The sequence below is a fragment of the Mizuhopecten yessoensis genome, unplaced genomic scaffold, assembly GCF_002113885.1.
Source record: "Mizuhopecten yessoensis strain PY_sf001 unplaced genomic scaffold, ASM211388v2 scaffold716173, whole genome shotgun sequence".
Lineage (NCBI taxonomy): Eukaryota > Metazoa > Mollusca > Bivalvia > Pectinida > Pectinidae > Mizuhopecten > Mizuhopecten yessoensis.
In genome coordinates this window covers 217876-241195 of record NW_018479984.1, presented here as the reverse complement: position 1 = coordinate 241195, position 23320 = coordinate 217876, and the positions used below count along the sequence as shown (strand labels likewise).

The window sequence follows — 23320 nt, the reverse complement described above, 5'->3', positions numbered from 1 at the left end:
GAACGTTGGTTTCGTTAAATTAGAATACATAGTTAATATAAACTTTACAAATATGTTTATTTTTAAAACAAAAAGGGCTGTTATATAAACTGTTAAATATGTGCTAAATTAAAGTTATAAAAAAACACCTAACTAAATAGCCCAATATCAATGTATCCTAGGGTAATGTGTTGCCTTTGGGATATTTGTTGAAAATAATATTTAGACAAATAGGAATTTAGATTTATTTATAAAAGCGTATACTTTCTTAAAATACCTTCCTTGTGGTCTGAAGATATTTGATGCACAACTTGAAATAGAGAGAGCACCACCCTTTATAATATGTTAAACCGAGGCTAACACATGAATGCGGTCAACACGATACTATAATGTTAAATATTTATCTTGCATCCAGCCGAAAGATTACAAGAAGTAAATACTTTGATTAATTGTACAATAAAACGTTCCAGATTTGTTTCAAGCACAGCGAAAACAATACCAAAGCTAACAACTTGATTACCGAAGCGGCATAGTGAACGTCGGGGAAATGTGTGTAGGTTGTGTAAAATGTTACAGTGTAAAGGATGCAGACTAAGAGAGGAGAAACACATGCTAACTCCTATAGATAGGTTTCGATTTTCAAAAATAGCACTCATGCCTACCTAAAGACGCCCAACGTTACTATCATTTTTCTCTCGAAGAACACCCGTAGATTGCTGCTTTGCCCCGCTCAACTAAAGTATTTCGGTGGCTGTTATACAGCTTGGTCAAAGTCGATGGATGGATCACAGCATCCTGTTCATTCATTCATAAATATATGTGATTTCACAAACTCGTTCCTCCAGGCGCGCACATAACATACCGGTACTTTCTACAAGCATTTTGCTTGGACTACGTTCTTTGTGAGTTTCGTACAGAAATGCGGCGGATTGACGTTTTATATATACTGGAAGCTGTACCGAAGACCTTGAACGTTATAATAGTTTTACATTGCGTGCACATATCTTTATAATTTCGAAGAGACAGTGCACTGCAAGTCGTCGGATTAGTCGAGTAGTTCATCACTCAGGTCACATCGATCAAAGATATTACCGCAGGAAATGGGCTAATTACCTGTGCTTACCTGTGAACGTTACTGAGAAATCACAATCATTGTACGATCCTATAACCGGTAAGGCTTACGCGATTAGTACAAGTATGTGTTACTTCTTACGGCTTTAAGTGTGTCGTTTAATCCCGATAAGAGTTCTTGAGTTTATCGGATTTCTTCACCTCTACTTGGCCGGCACAAAGTGGCCAGTGGTTTCAGTAATCCGGATTAGCAAGAAGCCAGAAGCCAGAGCGCTCGCGCTAGATTGGTCACTGATCTTCTCAATTAACCCCTATTGTGAGAGGGTCGGTCCGTATTGTCTATGTTAACACGCGCTATAGGCTTGACCAATTGACCGTGTAAAATCCACATTACATAGCCGCTGAACCCTTTCCACTCGACCGGACTCATGATCAAAGATTTTTCTGTTGCGTTAAAGAAAATTATACACATTTTGACCAGTTTTGTTCATCCTTAAAATCAATCTTTTTATCTACATGTATAAGTCTGGAACAAAACTGGTCAAGTTCGGTGTACGTTTCCAGTTTTGGGGATGAAACGTTTTATAAAAGATACAGGCGATTATGTGTGAAGTAATAACGATTTAAGAGTAGCCCTGTGAATGACGACTATACGGATGATGTGTTTAACGTTCCTAAGTCAGGAGTGACTACATCGTGGTGATTTGGAAGTGTTGTATACGATATCAAGCTATGGGATAAGTCTATTGTGGACTAACGAACGTGATTTCACCAAGAAATTACAATTTCTGGAATTATTTGAAGTACAGTACAAGAGAGAAAAAAGGTAAATATGTTTCCTGCAATTTTTTTAGATTATTATTTATATAAATGTCAAACTGGAAATATATGAAAGGGAAAAATCAACGAAGCATGCGACTTTCAAAAGGCTTTGAAATGCGTTGATAATTATCTTATTTTGGAACTACATACAATTTTAACTGTTAATGTAATATGGTAAATCAAATATACAATTCCATCAGTTTTGTAACAAGTTTATTACGCTAGTATGGATATTCCACGGAGTTTAAATACACTGTACTAAACAGTTTTCTTTTAAGTTATAACGCATGTCAATTTGCTTCCATGTATACGTACTATATGAAAAACAAGACGGAATCGGATTTAGCGAAAACCAAACAGTCCGGACCTCAACTGTTCGTCTCTTCTGAAGAAAAAGAAAAAAATATCATTTTAGTGTTTATTTGTTGGTCTTAACAAAGCATGATTTAGGATGGTTAAATTTTAACATATTTTCAGATATTGATCCTTATTTTGTTTTACTACTTAACTCGTAGTTCAATTTTGTTCTGGAAACTAAGTTAAAATCAAGAAAGAAAACCCCCATACGTGCAATACTAGACGAATACACCAGAAAAATAATATATCGACAGAAAATACAAGTAATTTAATAACAGAACAAAAGGCCATACCCTTAATGCTACACAAACATAATGTAGCACCAGGAAAAGATACAAATAGTATAATAACAGCTAAATTAACATAATGCACATGTAACAACTAAACAATACACGGAATGTACCGGTTAATACCAGAAAAGTACAAATAATATATAACTACAGAGCAAAATATACCAAATTACCACAGAAGAATATCATTATGGTACAGAAAAACAGGAAATGGTAACAGCACAAAAATACACATAATGTTGGGCCGAGAAAAATGCATATGATGTAACATCGACAAAAAAAAACGTGACGTCGGGGTAATATTACATGAAAGTAGCACCGGAGCAAATAGACGTAATACAACAACAGAAAAATACATAAAAGGTTGCTCCGAACAATTCACAACATGTAACAGTAGGAAATTTGACATAAAATAACAGCAGAAAAAAATATTATTTGACAACAGAAAAATGACCAGATCACAACTTCATCTGAACAAATTCATGGCAGAGAAATGTCTTTGACACTTCAATGATAAAGTATTATAACTACAATGTATATACCTTGACAATTAAATGATAAAGTATTATAACTACAATGTATATATATCTTGACAATTAAATGATAAAGTATTATAACTACAATGTATATATCTGTGACACTTCAATGAGAAAGTACTATAGTTAGATATCTGTAACATTACAGTGATATAGTACTATAGTTAGTGTAACACTATCGTGAGATAGTACTATAGTTAGTGTAACACTATCGTGAGATAGTACTATAGTTCGTGTAACACTACAGTGATATAGTACTATAGTTAGTGTAACACTACAGTGATATTGTACTATAGTTAGTATAACACTACAGTGATATTGTACTATAGTTAGTGTAACACTACAGTGATATAGTACTATAGTTAGTGTAACACTACCGTGAGATAGTACTATAGTTAGTGTAACACTACAGTGATATTGTACTATAATTAGTGTAACACTACCGTGAGATAGTACTATAGTTAGTGTAACACTACAGTGAGATAATACTATAGTTAGTGTAACACTACCGTGAGATTGTACTATAGTTAGTGTAACACTACAGTGATATAGTACTATAATTAGTGTAACACTACCGTGAGATAGTACTATAGTTAGTGTAACACTACAGTGATATAGTACTATAGTTAGTGTAACACTACCGTGAGATAGTACTATAGTTAGTGTAACACTACAGTGATATAGTACTATAGTTAGTGTAACACTACCGTGAGATAGTACTATAGTTAGTGTAACACTACAGTGATATAGTACTATAGTTAGTGTAACACTACCGTGAGATAGTACTATAGTTAGTGTAACACTACAGTGATATAGTACTATAGTTAGTGTAACACTACCGTGAGATAGTACTATAGTTAGTGTAACACTACAGTGATATGGTACTATAGTTAGTGTAACACTACCGTGAGATAGTACTATAGTTCGTGTAACACTACAGTGAGATAATACTATAGTTAGTGTAGCACTACAGTGAGATAATACTATAGTTAGTGTAACACTACAGTGATATAGTACTATAGTTAGTGTAACACTACAGTGAGATAGTACTTTAGTTTGTGTAACACTACCGTGAGATTGTACTATAGTTAGTGTAACACTACAGTGATATAGTACTATAGTTAGTGTAACACTACCGTGAGATAGTACTATAGTTAGTGTAACACTACAGTGATATTGTACTATAGTTAGTGTAACACTACCGTGAGATAGTACTATAGTTAGTGTAACACTACAGTGAGATTGTACTATAGTTAGTGTAACACTACCGTGAGATAGTACTATAGTTAGTGTAACACTACAGTGAGATAGTACTATAGTTAGTGTAACACTACCGTGAGATAGTACTATAGTTAGTGTAACACTACAGTGATATAGTACTATAGTTAGTGTAACACTACCGTGAGATAGTACTATAGTTAGTGTAACACTACAGTGATATAGTACTATAGTTAGTGTAACACTACCGTGAGATAGTACTATAGTTCGTGTAACACTACAGTGAGATAATACTATAGTTAGTGTAGCACTACAGTGAGATAATACTATAGTTAGTGTAACACTACAGTGATATAGTACTATAGTTAGTGTAACACTACAGTGAGATAGTACTTTAGTTTGTGTAACACTACCGTGAGATTGTACTATAGTTAGTGTAACACTACAGTGATATAGTACTATAGTTAGTGTAACACTACCGTGAGATAGTACTATAGTTAGTGTAACACTACAGTGATATTGTACTATAGTTAGTGTAACACTACCGTGAGATAGTACTATAGTTAGTGTAACACTACAGTGAGATAATACTATAGTTAGTGTAACACTACAGTGAGATAATACTATAGTTAGTGTAACACTACAGTGAGATAGTACTATAGTTAGTGTAACACTACAGTGAGATAATACTATAGTTAGTGTAACACTACAGTGAGATAATACTATAGTTAGTGTAACACTACAGTGAGATAATACTATAGTTAGTGTAACACTACAGTGAGATAATACTATAGTTAGTGTAACACTACAGTGAGATAATACTATAGTTAGTGTAACACTACAGTGAGATAATACTATAGTTAGTGTAACACTACAGTGAGATAATACTATAGTTAGTGTAACACTACAGTGAGATAATACTATAGTTGGTGTAACACTACCGTGAGATTGTACTATAGTTGGTGTAACACTACCGTGAGATAGTACTATAGTTGGTGTAACACTACCGTGAGATAGTACTATAGTTAGTGTAACACTACAGTGAGATTGTACTATAGTTAGTGTAACACTACCGTGAGATAGTACTATAGTTAGTGTAACACTACCGTGAGATAGTACTATAGTTAGTGTAACACTACCGTGAGATTGTACTATAGTTAGTGTAACACTACCGTGAGATAGTACTATAGTTAGTGTAACACTACCGTGAGATAGTACTATAGTTAGTGTAACACTACAGTGAGATAGTACTATAGTTAGTGTAACACTACCGTGAGATAGTACTATAGTTAGTGTAACACTACAGTGAGATAGTACTATAGTTAGTGTAACACTACCGTGAGATAGTACTATAGTTAGTGTAACACTACAGTGAGATAGTACTATAGTTAGTGTAACACTACCGTGAGATAATACTATAGTTAGTGTAACACTACAGTGAGATAGTACTATAGTTAGTGTAACACTACAGTGAGATAGTACTATAGTTAGTGTAACATGACAGTGATAAAGTACTATAGTTAGTGTAACACTACAGTGAGATAGTACTATAGTTAGTGTAACACTACCGTGAGATAGTACTATAGTTAGTGTAACACTACCGTGAGATAGTACTATAGTTAGTGTAACACTACCGTGAGATAATACTATAGTTAGTGTAACACTACAGTGAGATAATACTATAGTTAGTGTAACACTACAGTGAGATAATACTATAGTTGGTGTAACACTACCGTGAGATTGTACTATAGTTGGTGTAACACTACCGTGAGATAGTACTATAGTTGGTGTAACACTACCGTGAGATAGTACTATAGTTGGTGTAACACTACCGTGAGATTGTACTATAGTTAGTGTAACACTACCGTGAGATTGTACTATAGTTAGTGTAACACTACCGTGAGATTGTACTATAGTTAGTGTAACACTACCGTGAGATTGTACTATAGTTAGTGTAACACTACCGTGAGATTGTACTATAGTTGGTGTAACACTACCGTGAGATAGTACTATAGTTGGTGTAACACTACCGTGAGATTGTACTATAGTTGGTGTAACACTACCGTGAGATAGTACTATAGTTGGTGTAACACTACCGTGAGATAGTACTATAGTTGGTGTAACACTACCGTGAGATTGTACTATAGTTAGTGTAACTCTACCGTGAGATTGTACTATAGTTTATGTAACACTTCAGTGAGATAGTACTATAGTTAGTGTAACACTGCAGTGATATAGTACTATAGTTAGTGTAACACTACAGTGAGATTGTACTATAGTTAGTGTAACACTACCGTGATATTGTACTATAGTTAGTGTAACACTACCTTGAGATTGTTCTATAGTTAGTGTAACACTACCGTGATATAGTACTTTAGTTAGTGTAACACTACAGTGAGATAGTACTATAGATAGTGTAACACTACAGTGAGATAGTACTATAGTTAATGTAACATGACAGTGATAAAGTACTATAGTTAGTGTAACACTACAGTGAGATAGTACTATAGTAAGTGTAACACTACCGTGAGATAGTACTATAGTTTATGTAACACTACAGTGAGATAATACTATAGTTAGTGTAACACTACCGTGAGATAATACTATAGCTAGTGTAACACTACCGTGAGATAGTACTATAGTTAGTGTAACACTACCGTGAGATAGTACTATAGTTAGATATTTGTAACACTATAATGAGATAGTACTATAGATAGTGTAATACTACCGTGGGATTGTACTATAGTTAGTGTAACACTACCGTGAGATTGTACTATAGTTAGTGTAACACTACCGTGAGATTGTACTATAGTTAGTGTAACACTACCGTGGGATTGTACTATAGTTAGTGTAACTCTACCGTGAGATAGTACTATAGTTAGTGTTACACTACAGTGAGATAATACTATAGTTAGTGTAACACTACAGTGAGATTTAGTCCGAATTATTCTGACGTTTTATCGACTTTTTTCATATCGGTCTGTCGTCGATTAACAGACCGATATGAAAAAAGTCGATAAAACGTCAGAATAGTTCGGACTAAGTGAAATTGTACTATAGTTAGTGTAACACTACAGTGAGATAATACTATAGATAGTGTAACACTACAGTGAGATAATACTATAGTTAGTGTTACACTACAGTGAGATAATACTATAGTTAGTGTAACCCAGCAGTGATATAGTACAATAGTTAGTGTAACACTACACTGATATAGTACTATAGTTAGTGTAACACTACAGTGAGAAAGTACTATAGTTAGTGTAACACTACCGTTAGATAGTACTATAGTTAGTGTAACACTACCGTGAGATTGTACTATAGTTAGTGTTACACTACCGTGAGATATTACTATAGTTAGTGTAACACTACCGTGAGATTGTACTATATTTAGTGTAACACTACCGTGAAATTGTACTATAGTTAGTGTAACACTACAGTGAACTAGTACTATAGTTAGTGTAACACTACAGTGAGATTGTACGATAGTTAGTTTAACACTTCAGTAAGATCTTACTATAGTTAGTGTAACACTACCGTGAGATAGTACTATAGCTAGTGTACCACTACCGTGATATAGTACTATAGTTAGTGTAACACTACAGTGAGATAGTACTATAGTTAGATATTTGTAACACTATAATGAGATAGTACTATAAATAGATATTTGTAACACTATAATGAGATAGTTCTATAGTTAGTGTAACACTACAGTGAGATTGTATTATAGTTAGATATTTGTAACACTATAATGAGAAAGTTATGTAGCGGTTTAATTTATGACTAAGATATAACGTAGGAATCTTATAACACATACTATACACACACTCCAGATATGACATACATGCATTATACTGAAACACACAACATATGTAAGAAAAAAGAACATTATATTTTTGTTTTCTGTCTGAATATCTTTATTAGTAACGACAAAATTGCGTCGGTTTCTTTGATTAATTAAGTCGTCGACCTCTTACCAAATATATAGTAATGGAACACTGTGTAGTCTTCTTTTTAGTTCGCAATTAGTTTCCCTCTCTCAAGAATATTAATTAATGAAAGACTAGTGATGACCTCTATAATACCTCATTACCAAGCAGAGGAGCTGTAGTTTATGATGAACGTTGTCTACCCCTGGTCGATGTAGCTGTGTCGGGCCTGCCAGCGTCTACAAGTCATAGCGCTCCAGCGTGCTCTCAACTAAACCCGCCGGTAATTAATATAACAGGTGGTTTGTCACGTCTGGTTGCAAACAGCCAACATCCAGCACTAACGTGTTTACCGTGCAACAGTGCTCGTACGCATAAAGTCACAAACCACAACACTTCATGTCATAAAACAACACAGCACGTCACAACACACCACGTCACAACATATCATGTCACAACACATCACGTCACAACACATCACATTACGTCACAACACATCATGTCACAACACAACACATCCATCACGTCACAACACAACATATAACGTCACAACACAACACGTCAGAACACAACACAACACATCACGTCACAACACAACACAACACGTCAGAACACAACACAACACATCACGTCACGTCACAACACAACACAACACTACATGTCACAACACATCACGTAACACACCACGTCAAAACACATCATGTTACAACACACCACGTCACAACACATCACATCACGTTACAACATGACACGTTACAACACAACACATCACGTCACAAAGCAACATAATATAGCATGCCGCAACATAATTCAAACTACACATTACATCAAGTTTAAACATTGCACAACAAGACACAGCACGTCACAAAGCAACATAGCACAACACAATACAAACAACACATAACAACAATAAAGTCACAACACAGAACATCACGTCACAACATATCCCGATATAGCAAATCAAATTACAACACAACATTATACAAACAACACATCACAACAAGTCATAACACGTCACATAGCAACATATTACACCATTCATGTCACAACATAATACAAACAACACATCACGACATATTAAATCAAATCCAATACAACAATAACGTTTTCACCATGTATTAACACATCAAACCTTGCCACAACACAGCACAATCACAACACAACACCTCATATAACAATACAATGCAAAAATCACAACACAAAACAAAACAATGCAACATATCACAACATGACACAGCACAACACATCACAAAACTATACAGCATATTACAACACAACACAAGACAACACATCATGCAATTATACAGTAAATTGCAAATTACCACGATGTATATCAATACAATCTATACACCAAAGTATAACACAATGTATCAAGTTAACACACAACTCATTATAATACAACTAAATATAACACAATACATCATAGTACTCCCTTGGATACAACACGACAAACAACTCCTCATTATATAGCTCATAACGCAGTTCAGAATATAGATAATTTGGCTATCGCGCGATCGTGGGTATGTTTAAAAACATGTTTGGGAATTCAGACTGCAAGTTTAGGTATTTTTTTCAGAATTTTTAACTGAGCATTACATTGACGTAAATGGTATGAATTCTGCATTCATTCGCAGGACGGTTTTTGAGCAGAATATTGTTTGCTTTATTCCTCAACAGATAACATTAAATGATAAAATACTTCGTGGGTAGCTGTTTTACATGAAAATAACATTTAAATGTTGAGTGCAACTCCCAACTCAGTCAATGAACAAGACATAATCTGAATAACTAAATCAATATTATGCAACGACCAAAATCCAAACTTCAAAAACAATTCACAAGAAAACACACGTATCACGCGCTTTCTATCACACCACTTATTATCACACCACTTATTATCACAATTTCTAATATCAAAAACTCTAGCAACGTTTATTTTCATTACATTTTATTATCAAACTTTTCATCCTAGTACGTATTACAACCCTTATTAAGGAAAACACTTAAAAATAGTGCTTTGTAATATGTACATGTACATTATGTACCATTTTGAAAGTAAGTTATTTTGAATGTTGAAGGGAAACTTCCCCGTCGGACATCTTACGACATAACCTATTTGATATTTTATGGCGATGAAGGTATCGTTAGGTCCATGGATCTGTGAGAACAATAAGTGTTTAGATTGGTTTTGTCCGTATACTGAGTAATACTAGGTTTATCGCTAATATGTATAGTAACTGACTGAAAGGTAGAATTAGTGACAACAAAACTAACATGGAAGCGCTGTAAGATTAATCCTAGACATTTTATCATAAGAGTGTCAACTCGGAACACCTCGGTCGACTGATCGATAAGGAACTTCAATCGGCCGAGATGATCCGAAAAGGCTGAGGTCGGTTATGCACACATAAAGTACACGTGAATTTCGCCGTTGCAATGGGAACCAGTGTTGTGTGAGCGTTTGACTTGCACTCACTCCCCCGACTGGCTTACCTGCTCTAGTAATGGGAAATAATAACATGATTAGCTCAGGCGACGGAAATCCGGGCGAAACGTCAACTTTATAATAAACCCGTGATCAAAAGAATTACAACAGGGATACTGAGAAAAACGCATTTCTATCCTAAACACCGGCCAACAATTTGTGCACGAGTTTATGTACAACATATTGTTATAATTTTGTACCGTAAACAGTCATCGCTATGTGAAATTGGACAATTATACGATTGAAATATTTCTTATTTTCCCTGATAAACTTGTTATATACCTTCCAAAATATTATATGATTCAGAACATACGGGTTCACTGCCGATGACGTCACGTCCTGTTTGACACGTGCCCGATGTCGTCCCCAACTCCTTCATCTCTCTAACACAATTCATTATTTATCCATATTTTAGAAATTATTTTGCGTCCTGATGCGTGTGTTCATTGACCATCACGTGATCAAAAACAACATCAAACTACTTGTCGATTCACACATGATTCTTAAATCGGTATTGATGTGACGCTTCCTTCGTACGCGTTAGTTATTAAATCATTTCGGCACTGGTTAACTGGCGATTTAAATCTGTGGATGTGGTTTTTGTTTGGTAATAATTCTGAATCTGAGAACATTTCACTTCAGATCTTATGTCTTCATCAGGCGATGAACGCACAAAGGTTAACTAGGGTAAATATCCGTCGTTCGGTTCTCACCTCAATTTTTTTTTTTTTATCTTTTGAAATAAGTATAACATGACTTAACATACCATCTGTCTATTAAGGGCACCTGTCTATAGAAACCAGTTCCTCTTTTCTAGTATGTATGGACTTTATAGACAGATATAGACATGTTATACATGTATTTACATATGTTTACATTATATATTTATGCATATTCAGAGGCTATAAGACTTCCAGATACTCAATTATCCTGCATGATAAAAAATAAACGTACACCGGTACCGTTGATGGTCATTTTGTTACAAATCAATTTAAACAATACCTCCGAATGTTGAGCATACAGATATATAACAAAGTACTAACAAAACAATCCTACAGATTATGTAAATTCTTCTCAATTTCTTTAGTTACTATTGACATTCATTGGTCTTCAGTTTAAGTTTGACCGACTGGCCGTCACGTGTAGCAATCGCTTCACATTACTTATAACAATAGGTGATTCAATAATATCTGACATATTAAAACTTCTATATTTTACAAGCTGGATTCATGTGCAAACTCTTTGGTTAGTTGTACTAGTATTGTTCAAGAGGACAGGATGTAGTATTTTCCGGATACATTGTGTAATGAAAACAAAACAGATATATATTTTCTGAATAAATTTTAAACAATACTTAACATTAAAGTCACAATGCTACAAATAAACAAAATATCCCCCCTAAATTAGCAAACAGTTTAAACTAATGGATAAAAATAGCTTATCTCAATTTCGACTGGTCTCTTAATGATATTAATAATAAGGAGGAAACCTACCTGTATAAAACCTAACGTTGTGCGCACTGTCGTCTCGCAATTAGTTCGGGGAAAAAATCAGTCTTATCTTTCGCCAACATCGAAAAATTTAATCATGAAAAATCAATACAATGAAATATTAATTTCTAATTCATTTCTATAGTTGGTGTTGGCGTGTAAAACTGAAGTGACCGTATTCTACTGGAGAGTACTTCCTGGTTGTTGTGTTATAGCGTTTTGCTACTCAAACATACATGACCTCAAGCTGCAACGAAAATCAAATTAAACTTAATGTAGACATATTAGTTCGTTGTATTAAAGTCTGATATTTATTTCTAGTTTAAATCACAGCAAAATCGACCAAAACATGTTCGTGAAGATAACAAATTTAAAGTTACTTGATCACATATATATTTTGAACTGTTCTGTAATTATTCCCATACCGCGAAAGTCCGTACACCGTGAAAATTAACATTCCCCAAATATAGCCTCTGCAGTATCAATGAAATAATGAAAACTGCAGACATGAAAATGAAGCAGTGTGGGTTTTACCTGTACTCTGTACTGGAGAGCAGACCGCCCTCATAAAATAGATAAGATCCTGATATCACGTTTTAGTGCTGGAATAGCATAATATTCTTCACTCATAAAGCAAAGATAACATTAAAACATGTTCCTTTAGTGTTAAAATTGTGTCATAAATTATAAAATGTGACTTTATGGTAGAACATCATCATACGCAGTCACAGAGCATAAATAACGTTACAACATAGTTAATAACGTTTTCATATCAGGCCACGTCATAATGATATGAAAGCAGTCCAAATTGATTCTTAATGTTTTGATAGCAAAGCCCATTTCCTTATATCACGGAGGATTTCATTGTTAAAATAGCGTAAGAGATAGAGGTCGGTCAGGTAGTAGCCTATCTATCAATGTAGCTGTGTAAATTACCCCGTGGTTGGTAGTGTAAAACTCCATCGCCTAGCCTATAGAACAATACTAACTCTAACCTATTCCGTCTTTGCGTAATGCAGAGTTATCTTCTCTTGTGAGCAGGTATTGATTGTTACGTCATTGGTTTGTGGGAGAAAATTACGTCGTTTTCTCAAACATTGATCACGTTACTCTCACAAACAAATGACGTAAGAATCAATACCTGCTCACAAGAAAAGATATCTCTGCAATACGCAAAGACGGAATAGTCAGCCTTGAAATAATCACGAATTATATTATATAATTGATATCACGAATTATATTATATAATTGATATCACGAATTCATACAAGCATTAAAGTAAGATTCTTGCTGATTCATTAATTCCACAATGAAGAATAGTTGATAATGCTTTACCGTTGAATAACAAGAGTTTCTAGAGACCAGAATGGTTTCACGGGCCCGTATTCATGAAACCGTTCTCATGCTCAAGCATGGATTATGTGCTCAAACCAACTTTTTTGTAACTCATTTAAAATCATGTCAAACGATCAGAAAGTCAAATGTAAACATTGAAAGCATTTTTCAAATCATTGATAAAATAAGATTTTATTATTAATTCATAACCGGTACAATAAGGATATTCTGTAATGTCGGTAATGGGTATACCATGATTGGATGACTGATGAACTTAATGATTTGCTCATTGCTTCTGTAACAGGACATTTAATCTGATAAACAGTGAAAACAAGAGGTGAGAAAAATATGTTGATGTCTCCATGCAAACAATAAACAATTGGTTACGTGCGACTCAAAGCATCAACAAAGAAATGCAAATGTCCGCATGCCAAGAACAGGGTTAGTAAAAACTGACACTCCAACAGCTCTTGATAATCTAGCAAGTGTGATTAGGAATTGTATTGGTAGGATGAAATTTTGTGGTGATTTTTAACATTCAAAATTGATGTTTTACACAAAAACATTAACACATCTATGTAATAAATAAATGTATACAAATAGCAATATGCCAATATATATCTAATAAAAGCACTCAGAACAATTAATCTTGAATTATTTGACTACATAGGTTTGAGCATAAAATCCATGCTTAATCATGAGAACAGTTTCATGAATACGGGCACAGGGCCACGTTCTCATTCTCAAACTCAGATTTTGTGCTCGAGCCCATTTTCTTTTTCCAGTAATAAACTTTCATTTTGTAAATGATTTGGTAGAAATGTGGAGAGACGTAGAGCCACATACCGTTTACGATGTTTAAACTCGAGTTTGTGACATGTTTTAAGCCAGCACCACATGTGGTGCCCATCTTCAATTAACTCCTGGAAAGTATAATTAGCTCACCAACGATCACCTACACTGTAGACATATCTCTATCTAACCGTGACAGACACTAACCCCCCACAGGTAATTCAAATTAATTAAAACATGCAATGTTCACCATACATTTAAAATGTATACTCACGGTATTCTAGAATATTCCAAATATAGTAAAAATATATGTTATCTATCGTAAACACTTAACAGAATGTATTAGTTCGACATAGAACATCTCGATAACATTGATTGCATTGCCCGTTCTATGTTAGATTGGCCCCCCGTCTCTAGAAAATTGAATTATTTCGAAGAAAAAAACCTCTTATAACTTTGATCACTTGATTTAATGCAGTTGAGAAATTCTTCATAAAAAGAGAAATTCTTCATAAAAATGAGGGGCTGGTAGGCTGTCTAGATTTATGTGAGCAGACAAGGTATTTCAGCCATCTTCGTTCCCAATACTGGTCGCATTGTGGGACAGCTCGCTTGGTGAGGAAGGTTTAGAGAAAAAAACCGAAACGATGGTATCTCCTAAACCAGTACCTAAATATTGGAACAACTAGATAAGTGGTGGGTGGATATTGGAACAACTAGGTTAGTGGTGGGTGGATATTGGAACAACAAGATTAGTGGTGGGTGGATATTGGAACAACCAGATTAGTGGTGGGTGGCTATTGGAACAACCAGATTAGTGGTGGGTGGGTATTGGAACAACTAGATTAGTGATGGTGGGGGGATATTAAAACAACAAGATTTGTGGTGGGTGGCTATTAAGACAACTAGATTAGTGATGGTGGGTGGATATTAAAACAACAAGATTTGTGGTGGGTGGATATTAAGACAACTAGATTAGTGATGGGTGGAAATTAAAACAACCAGATTAGTGGTGGGTGGATATTGGAACAACCAGATTAGTGGTGGGTGGATATTGGAACAACTAGATAAGTGATGGGTGGATATTAAAACAGCTAGATTAGTGGTCGGTGAATATTATAACAACTAGATTGGTGGTGGGTGGATATTAAAACAACAAGATTTGTGGTGGGTGGATATTAAGACAACTAGATTAGTGATTGGTGGAAATTAAAACAACCAGATTAGGGGTGGGTGGATATTGGAACAAGCCGATTAGTGGTGGGTGGGTATTGGAACAACTAGATAAGTGGTTGGTGGATAATAAAACAACTAGATTAGTGATGGGTGGATATTAAAACAACTAGATTAGTGGTGAATGGATATTAAAACAACTAGATAAGTGGTGGGTGGATATAAAAACAACTAGATAAGAGGTGGGTGGATATTGGAACAACTAAATTAGTGGTGGGTGGATATTGGAACAGCTAGATTAGCGGTGGGTGGATATTAAAACAACTAGATTAGTGGTGGGTGGATATTGAAACAACTAGATTAGTGGTGGGTGGATATTGGAACAACTAAATTAGTGGTGGGTGGATATTGGAACAACTAGATAAGTGATGGGTGGATATTAAAACAGCTAGATTAGTGGTCGGTGAATATTATAACAACTAGATTGGTGGTGGGTGGATATTAAAACAACCAGATAAGTGGTGGGTGGATATTGGAATAACTAGATTAGTGATTGGTGGATATTGGAACAACTAGATAAGTGGTTGGTGGATAATAAAACAACTAGATTAGTGATGGGTGGATATTAAAACATCTAGATTAGTGGTGAATGGATATTAAAACAACTAGATAAGTGGTGGGTGGATATTTGAACAACTAGATAAGTGTCGGGGGGATATTGGAACAACTAGATTAGTGATGGTTGGATATTCTAGATAAGTGTCGGGTGGATATTGGAACAACTAGATTAGTGTTGGGTGGATATTGGAACAACTAGATTAGTGATGGGTGGATATTGGAACAACAAGATAAGTGGTGGGTGGATATTAAAACAACTACATTAGTGGTGGGTGGATATTGGAACAACTAGATAAGTGATGGGTGGATATTAAAACAGCTAGATTAGTGGTCGGTGAATATTATAACAACTAGATTGGTGGTGGGTGGATATTAAAACAACCAGATAAGTGGTGGGTGGATATTGGAATAACTAGATTAGTGATTGGTGGATATTGGAACAACTAGATAAGTGGTTGGTGGATAATAAAACAACTAGATTAGTGATGGGTGGATATTAAAACAACTAGATTAGTGTTGGTTGGATATCAAAACAACTGGATTAGTGATGGGTGGATATTAAAACAACTAGATTAGTGGTGGGGGGATATTGGAACAACTAGATTAGTGATGGGTGGATATTGGAACAACTAGATTAGTGGTGGGGGGATATTGGAACAACTAAATTAGTGGTGGGTGGATATTGGAACAACTAGATAAGTGATGGGTGGATATTAAAACAGCTAGATTAGTGGTCGGTGAATATTATAACAACTAGATTGGTGGTGGGTGGATATTAAAACAACCAGATAAGTGGTGGGTGGATATTGGAATAACTAGATTAGTGATTGGTGGATATTGGAACAACTAGATAAGTGGTTGGTGGATAATAAAACAACTAGATTAGTGATGGGTGGATATTAAAACATCTAGATTAGTGGTGAATGGATATTAAAACAACTAGATAAGTGGTGGGTGGATATTTGAACAACTAGATAAGTGTCGGGGGGATATTGGAACAACTAGATTAGTGATGGGTGGATATTGGAACAACAAGATAAGTGGTGGGTGGATATTAAAACAACTACATTAGTGGTGGGTGGATATTGGAACAACTAGATTAGTGGTGGGTGGATATTGGAACAACTAGAATAGTGGTGGTTGGATATTGGAAGAACTAGATTAGTGGTGGGTGGATATTAAAACAACTAGATTAGTGGTGGGTGGATATTAAAACAACTAGATAAGTTGTGGGTGGATATTAAAACAACTAGATTAGTGGTGGGTGGATATTGAAACAACTAGATTAGTGGTGGGTGGATATTGGAACAACTAGATTAGTGATGGGTGGATATTGGAACAACTAGATTAGTGGTCGGTGGATATTAAAACAACAAGACTAGTGGGGGTTCAATATTGGAACAACTAGATTAGTGATGGGTGGATATTAAAACAACTAGATTAGTGTTGGTTGGATATCAAAACAACTGGATTAGTGATGGGTGGATATTAAAACAACTAGATTAGTGGTGGGTGGATATTATAATATCTATTAGTGGTGGGTGGATATAAGGACAACTACATCAGTGGTGGGTTGATATTAAAACAACTAGATAAGTGGTGGGTGGATTTGAAAACAACTAGATTAGTTGTGGGTGGATATTTGGACAACCATATTAGTGGTGCGTATATATTGTGACAACTGGATTAGTTGTCATGTGGACAACTAGATTAGTGATGGTAGGATATTGGGACGTGGATGGATATTGGAACAACTAGATTAGTGATGGTTGGATATTGGGACGTGGATGGTTATTGGAACAACTAGATAAGTGATGGTAGGATATCGGGACGTGGATGGATATTGGAACAACTAGATTAGTGATGGTAGGAAATTGGGACGTGGATGGATATTGGAACAACTAGATAAGTGATGGTAGGATATCGGGACGTGGATGGATATTGGAACAACTATATTAGTGATGGTAGGATAGTGGAACAACAAGTTTAGTGTTTGTTAAAAACTAGCACCAGTTGTCATCTCTGCTGATAAAATGTGGACATTTAGTAAAGTTCCTGACAGCAAGATGATGCTGAGTAACAACGTTTGATAATCAATTGCAATCAAATATATAATTATTAGGTGAGATATGCAGCCTTTATATGAACTTGATATTAATTTGACCTTACAAGTAATCTCGCTTCTTCTTCCATTTGTCTCCAAATCACCGCTTAAATGAATTATGATTGGCGAGTTGGATAATAAGTGGTGACTGTGGAAGTGAGATCAATAAATTAGTGGTAACATGGTAGTGGTATAAATAAATTGGTTATAACTGGATAGTGGGATCAATAAATTAGTGATAACATGGTAGTGGTATAAATAAATTGGTTATAACTGGGGAGTGGGATCAATATATTAGTGATAACATGGCAGTGGTATAAATAAATTGGTTATAACTGGGAAGTGGGATCAATAAATTAGTGATAACAGTGTAGTGGTATAAAAGAGTGCTAACTAGGAAGTGGGATACGCCAAATAGTGATAAGTGGGATCAATATATTGGTAATAACTGGGTGGTGGGATAATAAGTTAGTGATAACAGGAAAGTGGGATAAATAACTTACTATGCTGTGTATAAAGAAATGAAGTTCGTGTCCGTGCTATGAATATAAGCACTCGCTGAAGCTAAATCCTAAAAGGTCTGATATTTGTATTACTGTACAGTGGCTAAGTAGTACCGTGTTTGCACATTGTATAGGGTCTTCGTACATGTAGCATACTTTCTATTTGTACTTTTTATAGTGAGCTGATAGCATATTTAGTACACTATTTCTAAGTGTATAGTGACTTATATATAGTACTGAATTTGTACAAAGAATTGTAACCTAAGAAGTGTTTTTTAATGTATAGTGGCGTTATGACATATTGTGGGATAGTAACATACATAGTACTCTATTTGTCTGATCAGACAGGTATGATGTCTGAATAATATCAACAAGAACTCGGGATACTCAGTTTATTACTGTGTCATATGATTTATATTCTGTTCAACCTAATTTTAGCTAACAATAGAGTTTAGTGTGGCAAATACTTTACACCCCGCTGCCATGCTTCACCTGTTAGAGATGTTCTTCTCCACACATACAAACAACTCTAGTACATTTTACATTCTAACCTGGAAATCATTTTCTGTGTTAGTCTTTCGATCTGTCTATGTTTTCTAAATCGATAAAACATATTTCATTTACATGCCGTCTTACATAATACTATACCTTTAACAAGTTTCAGGCAAAGAGATAGAGGATAAAATTTTATGTTATAAATATAGCATTTTAAGACGCGGAGACAAATTATAATTTTCATGACGATATTTCGTTTACGATGTGAAACGCGATCCAATTTCACATGCCCTTATCATATGTAAAACCCCATACCATGCTATGGTAGGAGTCTTCATCAGCACAATCCGGCATGAGGAGATTTGTAATGTTACGAGGGCCGTAGTATTTATAGCCAACATGGGCCCTATCGTGTATGCATGGTTGCTCATTGTGTCCCTCCAAGCGGCAGCCCCCTATCCGAGCTCCTCTGATCGTTATATACTGACTAAAGTCAACTGACACAGGCATTCAATCTCCTGGATATTGTCCCGTTTGCCTGCCTTATTTCATGGTTTGTGAACATTATATGTTTCCTATCATCCCGTATACATGTGCATCGGAAGGATGATATAGACGCTCCTTCATAATACCTTCTACGGTTTTTCTCTCACGGTTCAATCTTATACATAGGAACACTGTATATGACCCTGTGAACACACTCGCATAGCACACCGGCGTATTTATATGACAAGACAGTGATATTAAACAGAAAAAATAGGCAAAATTCGCTTCTTAATTATTATTAGCGTAAAGGTCTCGAATGGACAGATCGAGAAAAAAACATTTGAATCACTTAGGATGTGAGCGATATGGACCAATCAGAGACGAGCTAGCGTCAGAGGAGTCGTCTGCTCTGTAATGTTATTTCCATCAATCACCCGTCGAGTGCCACCTCTGTTAGAGGGGCAATGATGCCTTGGGATCACTCGCAAAAATATCCTAGGAGTGTGTGTGTGTTTAACATGATTTGTTGTGAATTTTAATCACTCGTCAGTCAGATTCTTACTGTGTATAGGTTAAATATATACCCACCATGTAGTGAGGGAATGGAGCAGAAGAATTTGTACATATTTCAGGCCACGTGCACACTGGAAGGAGTAATTTGAGGGGGGACTGTGATCTGGTTTGTTGGATGATGTTTAGTATGGGATTTATCAATGAGATATGTATTACCTCACATTGTTGTTTCCGTCCGTAGAGACCCGGCAAGTCGTACGTCAATGATATGCCAAAATGGCACTAGGAATCACACGGTGGCCAGGCATAGGAATTGTGCTTCTATTGGGAATATTACAGGCTTTTCTTGTTTCTGCCGTTGGAGATATTTGGTGGTAAGTGCACTTATATTTTTACATTTTTATTATAATACTCGAAAAATATTTATATAAGTTTTGGTTAAATTTACTTTCGTTATACAATTTCTTTACATTATTTTAGTTGTATAATAAAGTTAACATTTGATTTTTTTTAAGTAAAATTATAAACTGATCATAACCATATGACAGATTATATGCAAGTGTTAAAGGATAAATACAAAATATCATGTTGTACTTTGAGATAAGTCTACAGTCGTTTGCGAAGCTTTAGTGTTATCGTGAATTCCCATATATGAAGAAGATAAATCCTCTATCACATTCATCAACTACTATCATGGGTATAGTGAGTGATTTAAATCAGCAATAAGTAAACACTGGAATCGGCCTTTATTGACAAAAATGTCCGGATTAACCTAACATAGATCCGCGTAGGACACAGGACGCATTCCTCACACCCCGTCCATTCACTGTACAGATAGGAAATGTATAATACACTATACATACACCTTCGTATGAAACATTCCAAAAATAAATATCATGTACAATGTACACACCGTGACAAAAATGGCCAGATAATCTAAAACGTTAAGTGACAAAACAGGTATACAATTTAACAAAGGCAATGTAGTAGAAAGAACATTTATGGAGAAGCGAATAGCGTTTTTTGTTTATGCCTCGGTCGAGCGGATGGCCATACAAGCTTTACCCTTGAGCCCCGAGTTTGTAAACTGCTCGGCCAAATCAATAGCACAGGAGTGACAACTGTGACACCGCCGTCTGCTTATACGTAATTGATGATTTTCTTCTGACCTCAATTAAACACTCAAAAATGGCTGGAAGATAAACAGACATCATTATTATACAATATAGCGGGCGATATCCATATCAGATGCATGTCTCGTCTCTCCCCGAGCTCACCTGTACAGGTGAATCTAAAGCGCTTGTCGACACACCACAATCGATAATGTACATAACACACCAACAATTCCCTTCACAGCTCTCTACCTATTAATTGTCTTAATATGACATGTGATCCCTTATTTACCTAAATACGGCTCTATGATTCGGGCACGCCAGCATGACTGTGTAAAACATTCGTGTTCAAGCATTTCTGTTTATTGTACATTTAAATGAATTTCCCACTTCCTATGTCGTTGTCCAGAAAAAAAGCCTTACCTTTGATTTTAAAAATAGAAAGGATAGTTTAATTAACCGCGAGTCTACGGTTGTTTTCTTAAGCTTTTGTGCATTTAAATTATTACTTTGTAGTAGTATTTAAATAGGATGAATCATTCTAATTCACTCCATCTGTGTTCCAGTTTTATTTTTACGTTTTATTGATTAAACGTATACGACTATCCAGGTTTAATCATGATGTTGGCATTTTCCCGTAACATTTAAGTGTTATGAACCCATGGTCGAGTGCCTTAGAAGATATAGCTCTTCAAATGAGATACTCTGATAGTTTCTGTGATAGAGAAAGACCTGCTATCACACAGATGCTGTTATTTCCATATTGTGTGGCCAGCATGTTTCATTCAATTTGAAAACATATTATCTTTTCACGTGTTTTTCATTTGATTGCGATTCTATATCATCACAAACTTCGTTTGTGTTACCAAATGCAGCCTAATAGAGTTATATCGTAGATTTTATGACATTTTGTATTCAATTCGATACACGCAAAAGCAGTTTTCCAGCAGTGATTTATATCGTTTATTAAAATAAATTAACAGCAGTTCCTATTAATGAATCCAAATGCAATTGATAGAAATAACATTTACCATTTGGTTAATTACATTTAATGTTTAAAAGTTGTGTGTGTGTCGATATTGGTAAAAATTAAAACAAATATAGATCCTCATGCTATCTTTTTAAACAGAGTTATTGTTTTTATATCAAACGTGTACTCCAATAATCAGGTTATATACAATTATTTTAGATATCAAAATTAGAAAATAATTTTTGATTGTGTAATATATTTGAGATTTTGCTGATATTTATTTTATATCTACATAATGACTCGTTGATATTCAGAGATTTATTGATTGCTAGTTTAATATATCTTATTATGTTATTTATTATTTTATGCTTATACAACTTTGATATTGATCGTTATATAGGAATCTTGCTGGAAAGTTTGAGTCGTGGAAGAATCCGCAGTTATATATCCTTGGATCCCAGCCCCTGTGCCCTAAGTTAAGGGGCCTGTCCCCCGGGCAGGTGAGGCTGTGTCAACTTTATCAGGATCATATGCCCAGTGTGGGCAGGGGTGCCCAGCTTGGTATTGCTGAGTGCCAGGTTCAGTTTGGGCACAGACGGTGGAACTGCTCTACAATCGAAGGAGATAACTCCGTATTTGGACCAGTGTTAGAAAGAGGTAACTATCATTTTTTACTTTGTAGACGTTCCAGTGAAATGTGCTTCAATACTATGAATATTAAACAAACAAAACATAAATAAATAATGAAGTGAAAAAGAATATAAATAAAAAATGAAAATAGAAATAAAATAAAAAATGAATAAAAATAAAATTAGAATTTATGAATAAACAAATAAAAAGACCTAGTCGAAAGGATCCTGTAAAAGATCTTTTACAACATTGATTCATGTATTTCACTTTTGAATATCACTAACTCAATCAATGTAAGAAATGTGAATCATTGTGCTTCGTTTAGAGACTTTCATTAAACGTAACTTTTATATCATAATTAAAGGGCTAGGCGAACAGATAGCTGTTTGCTTGTATGGAGTTGGATATCAAA

General features: G+C 35.1%; 1 protein-coding gene across 1 annotated transcript in view; it reads left to right on the top strand.

The window, feature by feature from the left end:
- The first annotated feature begins 1663 nt into the window (after nt 1–1663).
- The window catches only part of LOC110441941 (protein Wnt-5b-like), a 66211-nt gene continuing 44554 nt past the window's right edge, over nt 1664–23320 (top strand). The window contains exons 1-3 of the mRNA XM_021485258.1: nt 1664–1876; nt 20438–20570; nt 22679–22935. Coding sequence (XP_021340933.1) covers nt 20473–20570; nt 22679–22935 — 355 coding nt within the window. The 5' untranslated portion in view covers nt 1664–1876; nt 20438–20472. The remainder of the gene's footprint in view (nt 1877–20437; nt 20571–22678; nt 22936–23320) is intronic.